We start from the raw sequence: 17,190 nt of genomic DNA on the forward strand, positions 1-17,190 counted from the left end.
GGATCTGCAGTCCAGCTTATTTCAAGAAAACTACTTCAAGATGTAAGCTGCTTTTTCTTTTTTAAAACCACCCATATGCTACTGTATGTTTTACTATGCACAAGGTGGATATATTAATAGGCATAATATACATTGGTCTTTAAAATATAGCAGAAGTTTTAGTTTCTATATCTTTACATGCATTTGGAGAACATAACACCACTGATTCCCCCAAATTGTAAATCATTTAAAAACACTGCAGTCATGGTGTTTAGTACTTTTATAGCGCAGGACTGCCACCAGCCCCCTACCCTACTTCAAAGCCCTTTCTTGTTCTCCATTATACGAGCTCTTTAAGTTAAATTTGACTTTACCCTAAGATATTAATATTACTAAAATGATGAGAAGCATTAAAAGCAATGCAAACTAGGAAAACATATCTTCACGGTGAACACACTTTTCTGTTCCAAAGTTAGAATGTTTTTTGCTGGTTCACATGAGAATGTTTTGCATTTCTTTTCCCATCTTTGCTCTGCTCACTGGTTTGAAATTATGACATTTAAATCAAAATCTGATTACAGGAGTTTGGGCTGATTGGTCACAGTCAAATCATAAATCTGATCACACCCATAAAGTCTTGTTGAAACAGAGTTTTCGGTGTCAGCTATTATTGTGCCTAAACATACTATTTAGACATGAACATTTATGATATACAGAAATAATACAGGGGCAAATACAGGGAAAGCAACAAATGTGTCATCATTTCATAATTTCAAGTAATAAGTGCATATATATTAAATCTTTGTATCACATTTTCCCTCAGTATGTGTGGGACTGAAACATTTGTCTCAGCATTTCTTTTTAGTCACCAGATGCCAGAGGATATTTCTGCTGTTTCGTTTCAAAATAAACTTCCTGATTCTGTCTTTTGTACATTTCTCTTAAGTACTATATTTAATAAAACTAAATTAAGGAAGTCTGTCATTAAAGTATAATTAGAACATACAAAACCTTCTTCCTGTGCTCAGTTATAATCTCATCAGGCAGGACTTGAGGAAATTCTACATGTATGATAATTTGCGATACTAGAATTGAACACTGCTGGTGCAGATGCATGAATGTTTAAAACACTGAATCAGGGATTGCACCAGTAAATATCCTAAAGTCCCATTCAGGCTGGAGTTATATATTTTATTGAAACATGGGTTATGAAATATTTGGTTGAGTAGACCAAATACTGTATGTCTTCCTATCCTCTGAAGTAATATTCCAGATGTTTAAGCTAAATTACAGAAGGCCATTGTTTTTATCTTTTTTCCCAGCTGTGCAGTGCTGGTCCAAGCCCGGTAAAAATTGGGGAGGGTTTTATCAGGAAAGGCCTCCGGCGTAAAAAAAACAAAGAAAAAAACTGCCAAATCAGACAATGCAGACAATGATCTGCTGTGGCGACCCTGAACTCACAGGCTAAGGCAAAAGGACACATAAATAAAAAATACAAAATGTCTATATTGTATGGAAGAATTACAAAAGCCAGCGTGTGTGTATGGAAGAACTGAATATGCCAAAAAACAGTAATTGGTCCAGTAATAAGTACAGAGAAAAGAACTGCATATATCTCTGATCAGGTGATGCAATATTTGGGTCATCTACTCCCTCTTTGGGGAGTAGATGGTTTCTATGTGTTCAGTAACGAGGTGGACTGCAGGAATGCAATCTAAAGCCAAAGAGGGAGAAATGGAGGCAGGCTGAAGTAGTTCAATCTAGAGACTGGAGCAGGACTGAGAGACGGCTTCCTCAATCATCCTGAGAGAGAAACAAAGTGGGAGAAGTAAGTCTTCTCTAGTTTAGGAGGGTATTTAGATTTGGCAAATATTCTTACCCATTCGTCTTCCTCTGCTCCATCTCCTTGTCCTCCGGCCTTTTGAGTGATCCCTGCATCTGCTTTGTTGGCTAGAATCTTGTCCGTCCACGATGCACCTGCCTTTGCGTCTCCAGCAAAGTTACACTTGGTCACTGTGCCACTATCCACTTTGGCTAAGGAAACTGGACGAATCAAAGTAAGTTTTATATAAGAGTTAGCAGATGAAAAAAAAAAAAAAAAAAAAAAAAACAACGGACGAAAGAGCAGCAAACTGCAATCTGAGTTCCAAGAGTAAGTGCTTTTTGCACAATCTGTCACCTACTTGCTATGACTGTCATAGCTACCAGACCATGAGAAAACCAAAAGAAATGTGCCTGGCAGAGCCCCAGGGCAGGATGCCTTTAAATTACACTCTGTACTGTACTGAGGGTTAGTCTTCCTCTCCTTTGTCATAATAAATCCTGACTTGAGGCTGTTAACTGACCAACATTAAATATCAAAGAGCTGGATGAAGCCTCTGGGTATTAGGGAGGTCAAATTCTGTTCATTCCCCCTGAGCTCACTTATGAAACAGTAAAAGAGAAAGTCAAGTTTAATTCAATTTAGTCCCCTACTGGCACTGCATTGAACTCTCTCAGGTTTCAGACAGCAGAGGAGTCTTTCTTCCTTAATGGATGCTGCACATGTAGTGTTTTCCTTTGTGAAAGTAGATTTGCAACGAAAACAGCATGCTAACACAGACTCACATATGAATGGACTGTTTCCTCTGGTCTTCAGGCGTATGTCCTGTCCTGTTTCCAGCTCTGTTTTGTCCATCTCTGACTCTGGGTACCAGAAGGCCCAGGTATCGGTGGGTTTGTACCTTTTAGTTATTTTCTCCAGCTCCGCTTTGTTCACCATAGCTGACAGCTGCTCCTCGGACAGACGGTCGGACTCCCCTTTAGCTTCCACCTCTGTATGGGCAAAAGATGCACATGCAACTTCATGATTACCCATGAATTCAAGTCCCTCTGCTACACAGAGAAAAACTAATGGAGGCAAAGTTACAATAAATATCAGAATATCAAAATACAGATACAGAACTGTTGCCTGCAACAGGGGAAATGGGTTCAGACTCAAGCCAGGTCCATCATTTGACACATGCACATGCAACTTGTGTCACTTAAGCACGTGAAACACAAAGTCAGTGTAGATGGTTGTAGATGGTTCTAGATGGTTGGGTCTCTGTAACTGTCAAAATGACTGAAATGTCAAAATGTAAAGATTAATCTAAAACCTTCTCTGTCAGAACTTGAATCCTTTCCTGCAGGGGAGGACTGGAATCTGAATGATGCTCCTTACTACACTTGGCCATCCTAACTTCATTACTAACACAATACAAGTGTAGCTGTACTCAGTCTGTTGATCTTGCGTTAACCACAGACCTTATTTCAGCCAATTCAAATAACCTAAAGATTTCAGGATGATAATGCTATGTAATTTCCAGGTTTCAGGTCTCATTCCAAAGATACCCAACCGTCTGTCATAGGAACAACTACAGGTAAAAAAAACTTAAGATTAATTTCACTGTCCCCAAAGGCCCCATTATTTGTCCAGCAGTGCAGTAACATAAAGATACAGATAATACAACATGTAACGTAGAGAACATAAAGGAGAGAGGCTACAGGTTACATCACCATAGCAGAGGGTAGGAAGTAGTATTTTTATTCGTTGGTTCTGGCTAGTGGCTTCGTAAAGTGAGTGCCAAGGAATGGGAGCTGTCACAAGGATGAACTGTGGTTTGTTTAGTAGGGCAGACACATATAGGGGCCTGGTGACTCAGTGGTAGAGGACTGGGTCGGGATGAAGAAGGCAGCGGGTTCATATCACACCCCATCAGGTGTGGCCCCGTCCAGCCACCAAGGGCGACCTTGATGCCGCTCCCAAGCCCAGACAAAATGGGAACAACCCATGCTAAATCAGCGTGCAGAACACGTTCCGCTGTGGCGACCCCTGAGGGGGCAAGCCGAAAGCCATTGATTGAGTGTGTTCGTGATACATCTATTAAGTATCTGTGCTTATTACTGACCACCACAGCTCACTTCCTGGTGACACCTGGTTCAACCTTTTGCTGGATGACTCTGCATTTTATGGATGCACAGACACACCTGGACACTATAATACATGACACGTTATACAACAAATGAATAATTCTTCGCCTAAAATAAGTTGTAGGATAGCTACTGATTCATTGATAGAATTCTTGGCTGGCACGAGGGTGAGGGTGCCGATGGTGTGGATTCTTGGTATGTGCAGTTGTCAAACTCTATGATATATGAAAAGAACCTGTCCAGATACAACACTACCTTAGCTGTGGACCTATCTCTGCCTTTAACGCTATAAAACAAACACATGAATATATCAGTTTTTTAATAATTAATCGCCAGTATGGTCCTTTATTTCTAGGCTTATGTGCAGTGCAGTTTTGTTAAAACCAGACCTTAAGCTGGTGTTAAACCTAGATGGCTTATGGGTCTTAAATTTAGAGCTTAACCCAAAATGGACCTGAGGACAACTCACCTGAAGCTAAAATACTCAAATTAAATTTAACACTGTTACGTTTGAGACCCCAAAGCTGTATGTTTCCTAATATAAAGAAATTGAGAAGCTATGTTTATACCAATTCCACCATCTCTTTTAGCAGCGAAAAAAAAGTTCATCAGCATCTTCCACTAAAGGACATCTGAAACTGCACTATTAGCATACTAAATTCAAAGTCCATTTTACATTAAACAATGACACAGAAGACAAAACACCAACCATGTACACATCAACTCAAATTTGTGGTTATAATACTCACTGTACGAGGACATGAGAAAGCCAGTGTTGACTTTTTTGGTGTCAGTGAAGTTTGGCTCAATTTCCTTCCCTGTGGCTTCAAACTTCCTCTGGTGGATGCGGCTCGGTTTGATGTACAGAACATAGTATCGGAACTGCCAGTGAGAGGGAAAAAAAGCAGCTAAAACAAAATGCAGTTTGTGTTCTTTCTGTCTGTGTTAATGTTTAGTCTCTTCAAAATACTAACACTGATAAGGACAAATTTGTGAAGTCTATTTCTTTTGGGGCATAAACAGAGCTAATCCTTCTTGGGAAAAGCCCCAATGACAACAAATGGCTCTCATCTGACCACAGAACATGTTTCCACCATCTTTCAGTCCATCTAATGTTCAACAGCATTTCTGCACAGAACTAATGTATGTCTTCCTCCTTGCATCACAGAGATTTGGGTATCATTTTTGGATGCAGTGGGGAACTGTGTTAAGTGAGCAAGTTTTTCCAAAATACTCCCAAGTCCATATGGCTATATCCAGAGTGGCAGCATGAGAGTTTCTCATGAAACACTGCCTGAGGGCTTGAAAGTAAAACCCATTTAATAATTACCAAATTTTTTACAATGTTGCATAGAGATGTATTTTTTATTTTTCTTCTTTATGTTATAAAACAACCTAAATAATGTAACCTACTAGCGTGGTTGAAAAATCCTTTCAACCATGTTTTCTTTGCTGCATCATTACGTTCAATGAGAACACTGGTCACATGTGGTATCATAATGTTAGGGAAGTTATAGAAATGTAACTCCATTTGACTACCTGCATTGATTGCTCGAAAATTTATCGACCAAGTAATTTGTGGCTGAAGTCTATGTTGTGTTGTGGCCTATTTAATCAAAATAAGATGCTCATTGACTGGTTTTTAGAGGTGTTCCTTAGCACATCATGCAGTGCTTCCTGACTGAAGATCATGATCACTCATTATTTGTTTTTGGCTTTGTCCTTTGCATACAGAGATTTCTTTAGATCCTTTGACCAGTTTTGTACCACAGGTAATGAAATCTGCAAAAATTCATTGCAAATTTGCAATCATTCTCAAATGGTGACGCTCCTTCCATCCTGAATTCTTAAAGTCTCACCTTTTCTGACATGGTCTGTTTATACCCAATGCTGATACAGTACTGACCTGTTTAAGGGGCGGCATGGATCAGCTCATAGAGTGGCCGAGTGGCATGTCGAAGTGCGCCTGGGCAAGACACTGAACCCCAAACCACCCATCCCCGTCAACAGCCATAGAGCCCAGTAAAAATTTTCAAAGCTTGTGTCAGAAAGGGCATCTTGCATAAATGTGTGCCAAATCATCATGCAGACCAATGATCTGGTGTGGTGACCCTGAACTTACTGGATAAGCTTAAAGACTTTAACAAAACTTGAAATTAAAAGTAAATGAAACATTAAAATATTATGCTGTTAAATAATATTAAATATTACGTTTCCTAAAAGCATTACTGTTTGAAGACTTTGAAGACAATCATTTTCTAGCTATATTTTTGTTGCTATTTAAACGCTTGAACATGATTATATTGAGAATTTTTTTCCTGTCCAATAATGAAACGTGAGGATTAGCCACATATAGAGTCAGTTCTCTTCAAATGCAAATGATCAGTTTATTACTTTAGACACATTTTAATGTGAATAACACCCTGACAGATAGGAGGTCATTAAATAAAAATTGTGACAATCAAGTGTTTAACAGTAATTGAACAAGATGCAAAAAGGGTTTCAGTCGACAGTACCTTTTGATTTTCGACATCCGTGACTGCATGTCTGGAAACATCCAGCAGCTTCCCTTCTAGAAGTACTCCTTGGCCACTATGTGGAAGAAACATCAAAACAATTTAATTATACTACTTCCATTAATTACTATGCATTATCTTGCATATAGGACAACCATGGGCAATAATTATAAATCTGTTACTCTGTATACAAGCAACAACTACTTCTTACAACATAGTGTTTTAAGGTGCGTATAGACACCGTTGCTGTAAACAATTGGAAAGATAATTTTATGACTTTTGTCATTCATTTTGGTGTCGTCTCTCCATAGAAAGGAAAAATGTATATATCGTATCTCGCCACTTTAACTGAAACCCAATAATTTGGGCCACTTTCTGACTACAAACATTTTTGAGACCCATACCTTTCATACGTAGAGGGAGACCACACGCGGTCAAATTGTTCATTGTGCACGGGTTTGTTCTGTAAAGATGTGTTATCATAAATTCGGCTCATTTTTCATAAAGTGTGTTTTACTATTACTATTACTACTGTTGACTTTTTCCTTCTCCGAGATTCTCCTCTTTCCGGACTTCCTGTTCCTACATGCAGCCGCGTCAGGGCGGTGCGCTCGGTCTTTACACAGCATGCGCCGCCGGGCGGACAGCTGGGCAACAGATGAGGAACATGCTATTGGCTTGGGGTGACAAACAAATTCTCAAGCAATAGTAGTAAACAAAGCACTTAGTGATTATGAAAAAGATACCGAGCCTAATTTCAGACAGAATAATCAATTAAAAAAAATATAAAGATTTAAAAGGCTACATGAAAGTACTTTTTTCCTGCATGAAAGTACACCTCTTAAGTCTAAATTATGAGTAATAATTCCTGCTCTGCTATGCCCTGCTACTGTCAGTCCAGCTGATTTTAGGAATTCACAATAAATGAGAAAAACTACAAATAAAACGCAAATACTTGCAGTTCTCTGATTGGTCAGAAGGGGCAAGCCAGAAACGTTCTTCCAGAAAAAATACTTTGTGTAAAATGCAGATAAATGGAGATTTTGCAATGATTTTCAAATTATGATACCTATTTATGAATGAATGTCAGATATTGAAAATAAGAAATTTGAATTTTGAATTATGTGCGGCAACACATTTTTCTTGGGCCCTCAGGCATTGCCAAATTAAAAACAGACATGAATCTGTAATAGAAACCACAACGCGGGCTCAGGAACATCTCTTAGTGAACATAGTTTGTCTCTGTATCCACAAATAGTCAAAACTCTTCCATGCAAAGAAACAACTAGATATAACAAAGATCTAGAAATTCTATTCAGTCTATTGCAATTTACAATTACAATTACAATAGGCTGACAAGCTCTGATGACTCAACATATGAAGATTTAAATCTGAATCTGAAAATCTTCCATGCTAGAGAGAAAAGGGAACATCTGACTTGTTATTAGCGCATCGTTCAAAAGCCAGAATCTGGGATGGTGAGAGGGTAATACACTGCCATAAATCCATATATGATTTTTAGTAAGGGTCTTTTTTACTCAGCAACACAATGTCAAACCACATTCTGCACATTTTGCCGTACAACAACATGGCTCAGAAGTAATAGAAGTGCCCAGGCTAAACTGGCCTGTCTGCTGTCCACCTGTCACATGCTGAAAACATTTGGAGCATTATGAAGGGAAAAATTAGATAAAGGAGGCCCCAAACTGTTGAGTAGCTGAAATTGTTTTAAATTTTTTTTTATTTTTTATTTTTATTTAACCAATTATCAAGCACAATGTTGTTAAAAGAGATCAATACTGTGGCTGGTACTCCACATCTGACAGATAACTTTTGAGATAGTATTTTTCAAAAACACACTAAACCTGAATCCCAGTCTCTTTAATACTTGATTTAAATACATATTTGAGGCCCAAATCAAACAGATAAATGAGTGAATTTTACAAAAACTTCAATTAATCGAGAGAAAGGTTCTTCTTTTTTAGTAATCTCAATACCCAGCACATTTTGCTTTCGATCTGCAAGTGGCCTGACCACCATACTATATACCTTCCATACAACTGGATTTAACTACTGAACTGTACTTGAAATGTGTATAACTAGCTCTGCTTTATCTAGTTACAACAGAAAATACAATTTACATTCTGGTTTACTTTCAGCTGACAGTCTTATGTTTCTCTAGTAGTGCTGCAACAAATCCTCCTTTATATTTTCTTTTGATTGTTCCATCAAACCCCTCTCTACCCACATAGCCTGGTGTGTCTATTATTTTGTCCACCCCGTTTGTATCATCCACAGCTAGGCTAAATAACAGTAAGCTTCTCTCTGTGAGGTTGTGCACATAGGGAGTAGAATTTCAGATCTTTTTCAGTGTTCAGGGACTGTTGTGGTCTGGCAAGAGGTTGAGGATTAAGGTCATGGCGTGGGCTGTGAGGTTACATCCTGTTCCAGGCATCTTGCTGCTTGGGGAACCACGTACTTGGCTTCAATTGCAAGGTTGAATTTGTTTTGAAGAGCCTGTTAGAAGTGGAATGTCCACTTGTTGGTGCTCAGTAAGGTCAACTTCAGTGCATGAGTGTAAGTCTCTTTAAAAAAAAAAAAAAAATGTTTACAAGAAACCTCCACAAGGTTTCTTTTAAATTTGAATTTGTTGATGGAGGAAAACAACAATTTACAGTGCTGTGAAAAAGTATTTGCCCCCTTCCTGATTTTGTGTTTGCATATTTGTCACAAACTAATTTTAATACCACACAAAGATAACCCAAGCTCCAGTAAATACAAAATGCAGTTTTTAAAGGATGATTTCATTTATCAAGAGTAAAAAGCTGCCTAAACCTGCCGACGGGAAAGTTAGCGCCTCCTAAACCCAATAAATCATTGTGGTTGTGCCACACTTGGGGGCAACAAATGCAATCATGTCGTAAATCTAAGAATTGAGTACCTTTAGCTCATGCTGTGTGCAGACAACCCCTTTCAGAGTGCTGGGCCATCATACATGCACCCGACTTTTTGTGTAGAAGTATATGTTTCCATAGGACTGTCAGGGCTAAAGTTGGGCTAAGCACAGTCTCTGGATGGTTCTTGATTGTCTGGCAGTAGATACTACCTTAAGGCTAAAAGCAGCATGCCAAGGATAACTGAAAATATAAAACAACATATGAGTTCCTGCAACCTTACTCTGCAATATAAATATGTTTGAAGTACATGCACGTGCAATTGGTCAAATACCAGATGTGTTTTCATCCTGCCTGCTTGTCAGCACATATTTGCTGCTTTCTTTCACCTTCATAAAAAAAGAAACTGAAGACACAGAAATATTACTTTAATAATACTTGTTTTGTGATTCCATGTGAAACTGAATAGCAAACAGTCTCTGAAGAGCCATCCAGGCCATGGTAATCTCAAAGAGACTCTGTGGCAACTGGCCTTGCCTCTTCAGCTCTGAACTAAAGTTGGCTTCCAGAGAGGTCAAACAATTTAAGAACCTCAAGCTTGTCCCGTTTCGACTTAGTAACACCTTTAGAGTCCACAGCAAACTGGCTTCAATATGAAGTATGTTGTCCAAAGAACTATTATTTCATTTACAACGTATTTATAAAGTGATAATGAATGTGCACAAAGGTAATATGGGAGAGTTGTGGATGCCTGTATAGTTCCAAAACAATTAAATCTAGCGAAAATCTTGCTAAGCTGACAACACTGCTCTGCAAACATCGCATGCTCCACTGCCTAAAAAGAGGCTGCCTGGTTCTTTATTTAGTAAGGGCGTAGATAATGGGAACAAGTATGTACATACAGTATTTACTGAATTCCAGCATTTTGCTTTTGTATAACTGCACCGTCTGACATTGCAATGGCAATCGATTGTGCAGCACTATGCACAGATCACTCTAAAAGGTGTTTAAATGTTATTCCATAATTGCTATACAAACGTCACCTAACTTTAGGTGACTATACAGTACCAGCCACCTCATCCATATTATTGGTTCTTTCTGAGGCGTGGGGTAGTATATAAATGGTCAAATATGGTATAGTTTTACTCTGCACACTCTCACTTATTTTTACTTTTCCAGTGTGTGAAGCCACATATCTTCCAGCTGCATGTGTGTGGCAGTTGTGGCTCAATTGGTTGAGCAGGCCATCCCCATCTGCAGGCATGGTGGTTCGATCCTCAGCTCCTCTTGGCTGTATGTGAAAGAGTCTTTGAAAACTTAATCTTGTTGTGAACAGCAAACGCTACTACAACAATTTCACCATTTGGTTAAGGTAGCATTACAAACAAAGGCAGTCACAAGCACAACAGCAATAACCAAAGTAGGCTTTATACTGAGTTGGCATAAGAAGGCTCATCAACCCTAGTGATTCCAAGTGACGCATTCCTTTAGTAAATGATGTCATCATCCTGTCTCTTGCATAGGCAAATATAGACCAACATACATATATTACACAAGCATGGACATAAAATTACATAAAATATATATAGAGAGATAAACAGAGAAAGGTTGTCGATCTAAGTAAATGTTGCATTGAATAGTTCTCTGTATAATAAATGCACAATTTAATATCAACCTGATTTCAATATGTTGCTTGAGTTAGAATAGCATATCAACATTTGGATAGACTTTCTGTTTCAACATGTTGTCTTGTTTATACTGACTACGTCAGCTAATGTACACAAAAGTGCAGACAATTTGACTATTATTTCCACAAAAGCAAAGCAGGAGATTCTCACCTTCAGATGAGTTATCAGCTTGATTCCTTGAGCTTTATCGTGATATTGGATTGTTCTCCTCATTAACACCTAGTATGGATCATAAAAGACAATCACCTTTTACTTAAAGCTACAATACAGCCTGTGGCACAGGAGGTAGAGCAGTCGAGAAGCTGTGTAAAGTGCTCTGAATACTAATAGGTAGAAAAGCGCTATATAAGTGCAGACCATTTAGCCTTCTATAATTAGTTTAAAGGATGATCCTCTCTCAAAAACCTTGAGAGGTGAACATCCCTGCACTCCTGACAGTCCCGTTTAGTGATTGTGGGTCACAGAAGCCTTTGATAACACCTCTCCATATTACGACACATTTAGGAGGATATCTCACTTTACTAGCAACCAGCAATAAAGGTATTACAAAACAGTAAGACTGTGGCTTTAAATGCAAATAAACTCAAGCGCCATTGAAATCCTTTTGTCTACATATGTCTACACAATCGACTGCACCTCAAGCGACTCAACTGTCAAGCTTAAAGTTTGCAGACAACACAACTAATACCTGCCTCATCAGAGATGATGGGAATGCAAATTGACACAAGGTTGATCAACTGGTGCTGTGGTGCAATCAAAACCACCTGGAACTGAACAGGCTTGAGACTGTAGAGATGAGAGTGGCTTTCAGGAGAACCCCCCGCTAAATCATATCCTCCAGGCCTGTGTCGACTGTGAAATCCTTTAAATTTGTGGGGTCCACTATCTCGCATGACTTGAAGTGGGAAAACAACATGGACTGTATCCTCAGAAAGGCTTGCCAGCAGTTGTATTTCCTACAACAGCTGAGGAAGTTAGACCTGCCACAGGAGCTGCTGATCCAGTTCTATCGAACCACTGACCTTGGACGACTGCCTTACCAACTGAACTACGGGTGCCCCCATAAAGACAGTAAGAACTGCAGAAAGAATCATTGGTACTCCCCTACCGAGTCTCTAGGACTTGTGAACATCGAGAGCCAGGAAGCAGGCAAAGAAACCACTGACTATTCTCATCCTGGACAGAACCTCTTCCAGCTTCTCCCCTCTGGGAGGGACTACAGAGCTCTTTCTGTGAAAACCACCGGACCCCAGATCTGTTTCTTTCCTCAGGCCATCACACTAGACTTCGTACACAGGTAATGTTAAGCACACAAGTAATTGTCTTGGAACTGCCACACACGCTGTACCTGGGGCTGCCTTCTTTAGGCCGTTCTTATGTTGACCGTAGTTTTTTTTCACTAGTAGATTGTTTGTCATTTTATATTATCTGTATTGTTACTCCTTGAACACGTCCTTGAGAGCAACCAATGGCCGAAGCAAATTCCTTGTATGGCCAGTAAATCTGATTCTGATTTAGTTTTGTGGTCTACTAAAGAATTCCTGGAAAAATTTACCCACACATGAGCCAATATATGTAGGCCTACCGAGGAAGTAGCGGCCCAGCTGGATGTTGAGCCAGATGTTTCTTCGTTGAGACCAGCCCCCTGGAGCCTCCACTTCATACAAACAATCTTGATATTCCTCATGTTTCTGCAGAAATCTCACACACACTGAACAAACAGGAGACACAAGCAAATGATGACAATTCAGTACAAAGAAATAAAAACTGTGTGGGTAGGCACAGGGGTCGAGGGCTCTTTAATAGGCATTCAAGGACCTCGGCTCACCTGCCACCATGCTGGGTGACAATGGACAGCTGACTCCCAGAAACTCCTCTCCGGAGAATGAGCAACAGAAATCCTCTAGCATCAGAAGGCCGAGGCCTCTCTTCCTCCAGCTCCTCCTCACAAGCACTGTGTCCAGGACAGGTAGCAGGTAGCAGCGACTGCTCCAGCTGTCACACAGGCTTCCTGAAACACAAGCAGTAGAAGAGGTACTATCATGACACTGAATAAACTCAGTCCAGACAATTATTATCCCATAAATAACAATATGTTGATATTCATTTTAGCTGGTGTTCCTGGCCACCTGATGAATCTAAGTCTAATATTCACTGCCGTTTTAGCTCTATTTGAATATCTGTAAGAGTTATGCCTGCTTCTGCTGCCTAAAAACATAATGCTTATGGTGCCAAATGTGCTGTAAAACAAAAACAAGCTAAAACAGGCTAAAAGGCTACATAGATTTGAACAGCTGGGTGATACATCCAAACAAACATAAGATTCAGCATAAGAGCACAGGATCCAAAAAACAAAAATTACTCTGGGAAGCTAGTTTAAGTGTTGGTTTGCTGTGGAGCCTCAAGGAATGAAGAACCTCTACTTGGTCACAGTTTAGATACAATTTCTTACATTGTTGGTGAATTCTTGGTGGTCTTCTGGTTTTAATTTTGTATTACACAACTTTCTGTTCTGGCCTCCACATTTTCCACAAATTTAAACTCAGCCACTGTTATACATAAATGTACCTTATTTTGAGACATGCTACTATGCAGTGGTAACCTTTTGTGCTTAGCAATACAGGTTTTACTTGAAATTTGTGAGTTCTAAGACAAGTTAAAACAGCACTAGGCAAGATTTAATTACAAATAATCTGTCCAAAAAAAAGCATTTGCTGCACCTTTATGTTTGATAGTGTAGAAGCCAACTGCCTGACTGTCTCTCCACAGCAGTTTGCAGCTCTCTGTGCAGGGATGCAGGGAAAACTGCACTTCGTCCTGTGAAGACCTCTCCACCACCTGACTGAGCAGGAACACAATCAGCCTCTCCATAATCGATTGCACCTGGGGACAAAACACTGACTTAATGAAGGAAGCTCCTCTGTTTAGATAAAAACAAACAGTAAATTGGTGTTTGTATACACAAAAGAATTCTACATTTAAAAAAAAAAAAAACAACAAAAATAATTTTTCAAGTATGACTTAAAAGAGAAGTCAGGTTTCAATATGAGCATATGAAAAATAAATAGATATTGGTTGCTGTGTAAGGCATCTCCAGCCTCGTATCATAGGTGGTGCCCCCCCCCTAACCACCCCCACCCCAACTTGCTAAATGTTTATTGTAACATGAAATGACAAATATGTCCATAAGCGGTTTAAAAACAAAACAAACTAGACAGAAATTGTCCATAATTACATATCCCTTTAAAGACCTCCCAAAACATCTTTAACTCTAAGCTTTATTAAAGTCATAACACACGACTGACTAATTTCAATATTTTGCGTGTGTCTGTTCTTCTTTCGCGTTGTCATTATGGTGTATTGTTTGTAGAACTTTGAGGAAAATAATTAATTTAATCAATTTTGGAATAAGGCTGTAGCATAACATAATGTGGAAATAGTAAAGCCATTCGAATACTTTCTGGATGCAACGTAAGTTCAACTTAATTTTATACAAATTGAGAAAGGTGAATTTTGTTCTCCAATAGTGAGACTTCTCATGTCTATTGACAGAGTGTTAACACAACTGTGGCTAGCTAATTCACCAAAGAAATCTTTCATTTCACTATGAACAAAGAACTTTGTTATCGCTAATGACCTACATAATTGCATCATATAATAACTAGCAGGGAGATGTTGAAAGGAAATGTCACACAGCTTGTGCAGATAGCATTTGCAATCTCCTAATAAACCTTTATGCAAAATGTATGGTTTTAAACTCATTACCATAAACCTTTATTTAGTCTCACCAGAAATTTGTAAATTCAACCAATCCCCCTATGAATTCTGCACAATCTTAGCACTTTTTTTTTGGTACTCAAAACACTTTACACTGCTTCTTGTTCACCCATTCGCACTGACAAACCACACACTATGCAATGGCCAATGCTCACCGGGAGCAACTAAGTTTGGGTTTAGTGTCTGTGGTTCAGTGTCTGCGAGACTACCAACAACTGCGAGATTGGTGGACAACCGCTCTACCTTACTGCGCCACAGTTGCCCACATTATTTTTTTAGGAAGGCTATCAGGAAACACAACACACAAAAACAAACAACCACAAAATGGTCCAAACAATTCTGGAGGGACTCAAATTATAATTTTTTAAGGAGTGGAAAAAATATATAAAAACAACAAAGAAGCAATGTTATTTTATTTTTGCTTCAAGCCACATGGTGACTTTAAGTCACTTTTTAGCTGTATTTGTGTATCCACTGATTCTTAAAAGAAATCTGGGGCTCTGTAGCTGCTAAATGTGCCACTATATTCACCAGTTAACTGCTAATTGTGTCTAATAATATACAATACTATATGACAGCTCTATTCCCAGGTGTGACCAAATCCGTGTTTTCATACGTGTTTTCCACACAGCTTCATGAAGCAACATGCCTATAGTCATGGAAGGAGAAACTAGGAGAGTTTTTCTGTAAATTAGCTAAACTGCTTTAAGAATGCATACTTTCAAGTTCAAATAGACTTGAAAGTTACCATTCTTACAGGCTCGCTACCACAACTAATCCACCATTTGAAAGTTGGGCCTATGGACGCAGTGATAATTAAATGCTAATCAAGCAGAGGACCAACAAAAGTTGGCTTGTGGTGGGAATTTTGCCAACATGTGCTGACTGACACAGATGTACAAATGCATTATTACCAACATCAAGCCACTTCTGGATTTGCTGGATGTTCGTAAGATGTCATCGACGCTCCACCACTTGTCGTAGAGGTGTAGAGCCACCACTGTGACATACAGGAGAAAGCATTACTCTCTGTGCATCAATGTGTGAGTTTGTGTGAGAGTATGTAACCTCAAACCTTGTGTTGGCTCATCAACAGGGTGAAGCGCCGCCACTGCACAGTTGGGTTGGCCATCTTCAAACAGCTGTAAGCGTCTTACGTTGTTTGCTGTTATAGCCACCTGGAGAAACAGGAAGATGACTTCATGCACTTTGTCCAAACTCTCTGACTAGAAGCAACAAGTGTTGCACCTGTACATTTTTTGTAATACACATGTTGCCTGGGTCAATGTGCCAATCAGTGTGTGTTGGTGTAGTAGCTGCTTTCTGCTTTAGCAATAATTATTTTAATGTGTAACAAAGACATACAGTTTGTGGATTTTCTAGTCTATACTCAATGGACAATAGGAAAAACCAAACATGATAATTACGAAAAAGATGAGTTATACAAAAACAATTACAGTACCTTGGAGGACTGTGATATTTCAAACCACTCATTGTTGGGAGGTCTTGACACCAAAGAGGAGATGTATTGTTCAGCTGCTGATGTCAGGTATGAGTCGTCCACAGCTGGAAGGTCTACAGGGTACATGGCCTCTTACCGAGAACACTGGAGTAGTACTTACACATTTACAATAAATGTAACGTCAGTAGAGATCGACGTTTATTCCTGACGCGACCCTCCCCAATTTCTAACAGCACTCTAACGGCTGGGGATGGGCTTGGGCTGTAGGGGTTCAGTGTCTTGCCCAGGGACACTTCAACATGTTGTCCGGGAAGAGCGATCACTATACCACCGTGGTACCTACAGAGTAAATACACATCCTTTCACCAAACTACGTTGGAAACTAAGCGTTTAAAGTCACCTTGCCTGAGTAAACACAAAATGGCAAAAAGATGTCTTTAATCTTTGACAGGCTGTTAGGTCCGCATGTAAACTCCTATTCAGCACAAACGATACGGTAAATAACGCAGGCGAACCTGATTTCAACTCAACATTAAAGTTTGATTTAGCGATTTGGTTGACGAGCTCAGGCAGCACCAACGTGACAGAACGTTTGACGCTGTGTTGCGAAGCTTCCGTGCCTGGTGTGGGTGCAGTTAACTTTACAAACTTTGAACTGTTAACCTGCCAATGCTAAAATGAAAAGTGAGGCTTATGTTAACAGCAAGTGGACTTACAGTACGGCTTTATGCGTTGGCAGCGTGAAAGGTGATTTAGAAAGAGGCTGTTAGCTGCACCTGTGACTTGTGATCCACCATGAACTCTCCTTGACCCTGTTTACTTTGACCTACAGCGCCGCTCTCTGGTAGGGAAAAGACATTACGTCACATCGCCCTTCTCCAAAACCATCAATTTCCGGAGTACTGACCGGAACATGTGATGTA

General features: G+C 39.5%; 2 protein-coding genes across 3 annotated transcripts; both read right to left on the reverse strand.

The window, feature by feature from the left end:
* Window positions 1-753: 753 nt before the first annotated feature.
* Window positions 754-7,058, reverse strand: arpin (actin related protein 2/3 complex inhibitor). Its single transcript, XM_067500594.1, has 6 exons — window positions 6,851-7,058; window positions 6,447-6,522; window positions 4,680-4,812; window positions 2,587-2,793; window positions 1,859-2,022; window positions 754-1,782 (listed from the first exon to the last, which is right to left on the reverse strand). Exons 1-6 carry the CDS (start codon window positions 6,940-6,942, stop codon window positions 1,774-1,776), a joined length of 681 nt encoding a protein of 226 aa, XP_067356695.1. The 5' UTR covers window positions 6,943-7,058; the 3' UTR covers window positions 754-1,773.
* Window positions 7,059-9,753: 2,695 nt separating this feature from the next.
* Window positions 9,754-17,095, reverse strand: fam169b (family with sequence similarity 169 member B). 2 transcript variants are annotated; one of them, XM_067500593.1, is made up of 9 exons: window positions 16,984-17,092; window positions 16,268-16,606; window positions 15,881-15,983; window positions 15,720-15,805; window positions 13,749-13,911; window positions 12,857-13,039; window positions 12,614-12,739; window positions 11,179-11,247; window positions 9,754-10,631 (listed from the first exon to the last, which is right to left on the reverse strand). In XM_067500593.1, exons 2-8 carry the CDS (start codon window positions 16,391-16,393, stop codon window positions 11,213-11,215), a joined length of 822 nt encoding a protein of 273 aa, XP_067356694.1. In that variant the 5' UTR covers window positions 16,394-16,606; window positions 16,984-17,092; the 3' UTR covers window positions 9,754-10,631; window positions 11,179-11,212. The 2 variants fall into 2 exon arrangements, with proteins under 2 accessions (XP_067356694.1, XP_067356693.1); XM_067500592.1 differs by having other exon boundaries at window positions 16,268-17,095.
* Window positions 17,096-17,190: the final 95 nt, after the last annotated feature.

The sequence above is a fragment of the Channa argus genome, chromosome 4 (assembly GCF_033026475.1).
Source record: "Channa argus isolate prfri chromosome 4, Channa argus male v1.0, whole genome shotgun sequence".
In the NCBI taxonomy this organism is placed as follows: domain Eukaryota; kingdom Metazoa; phylum Chordata; class Actinopteri; order Anabantiformes; family Channidae; genus Channa; species Channa argus.

What these genes read in the sequence shown, in the direction of transcription:
- arpin (XM_067500594.1), bottom strand. Translation starts at nt 6,942, where the DNA reads ATGAGCCGAATTTATGATAACACATCTTTACAGAACAAACCCGTGCAC. An exon ending in TCTCCCTCTACGTATGAAAG is followed by an intron (nt 6,523 to 6,850) that starts GTATGGGTCTCA and finishes TCTTCCACATAG; the next exon opens with TGGCCAAGGAGTACTTCTAG. An exon ending in AGGAAACAGTCCATTCATAT is followed by an intron (nt 2,023 to 2,586) that starts GTGAGTCTGTGT and finishes TGATTCGTCCAG; the next exon opens with TTTCCTTAGCCAAAGTGGAT.
- fam169b (XM_067500592.1), bottom strand. Translation starts at nt 16,393, where the DNA reads ATGTACCCTGTAGACCTTCCAGCTGTGGACGACTCATACCTGACATCA. An exon ending in GTCACCCAGCATGGTGGCAG is followed by an intron (nt 12,740 to 12,856) that starts GTGAGCCGAGGT and finishes CTGTTTGTTCAG; the next exon opens with TGTGTGTGAGATTTCTGCAG. An exon ending in GCTGGGCCGCTACTTCCTCG is followed by an intron (nt 11,248 to 12,613) that starts GTAGGCCTACAT and finishes GATCCATACTAG; the next exon opens with GTGTTAATGAGGAGAACAAT.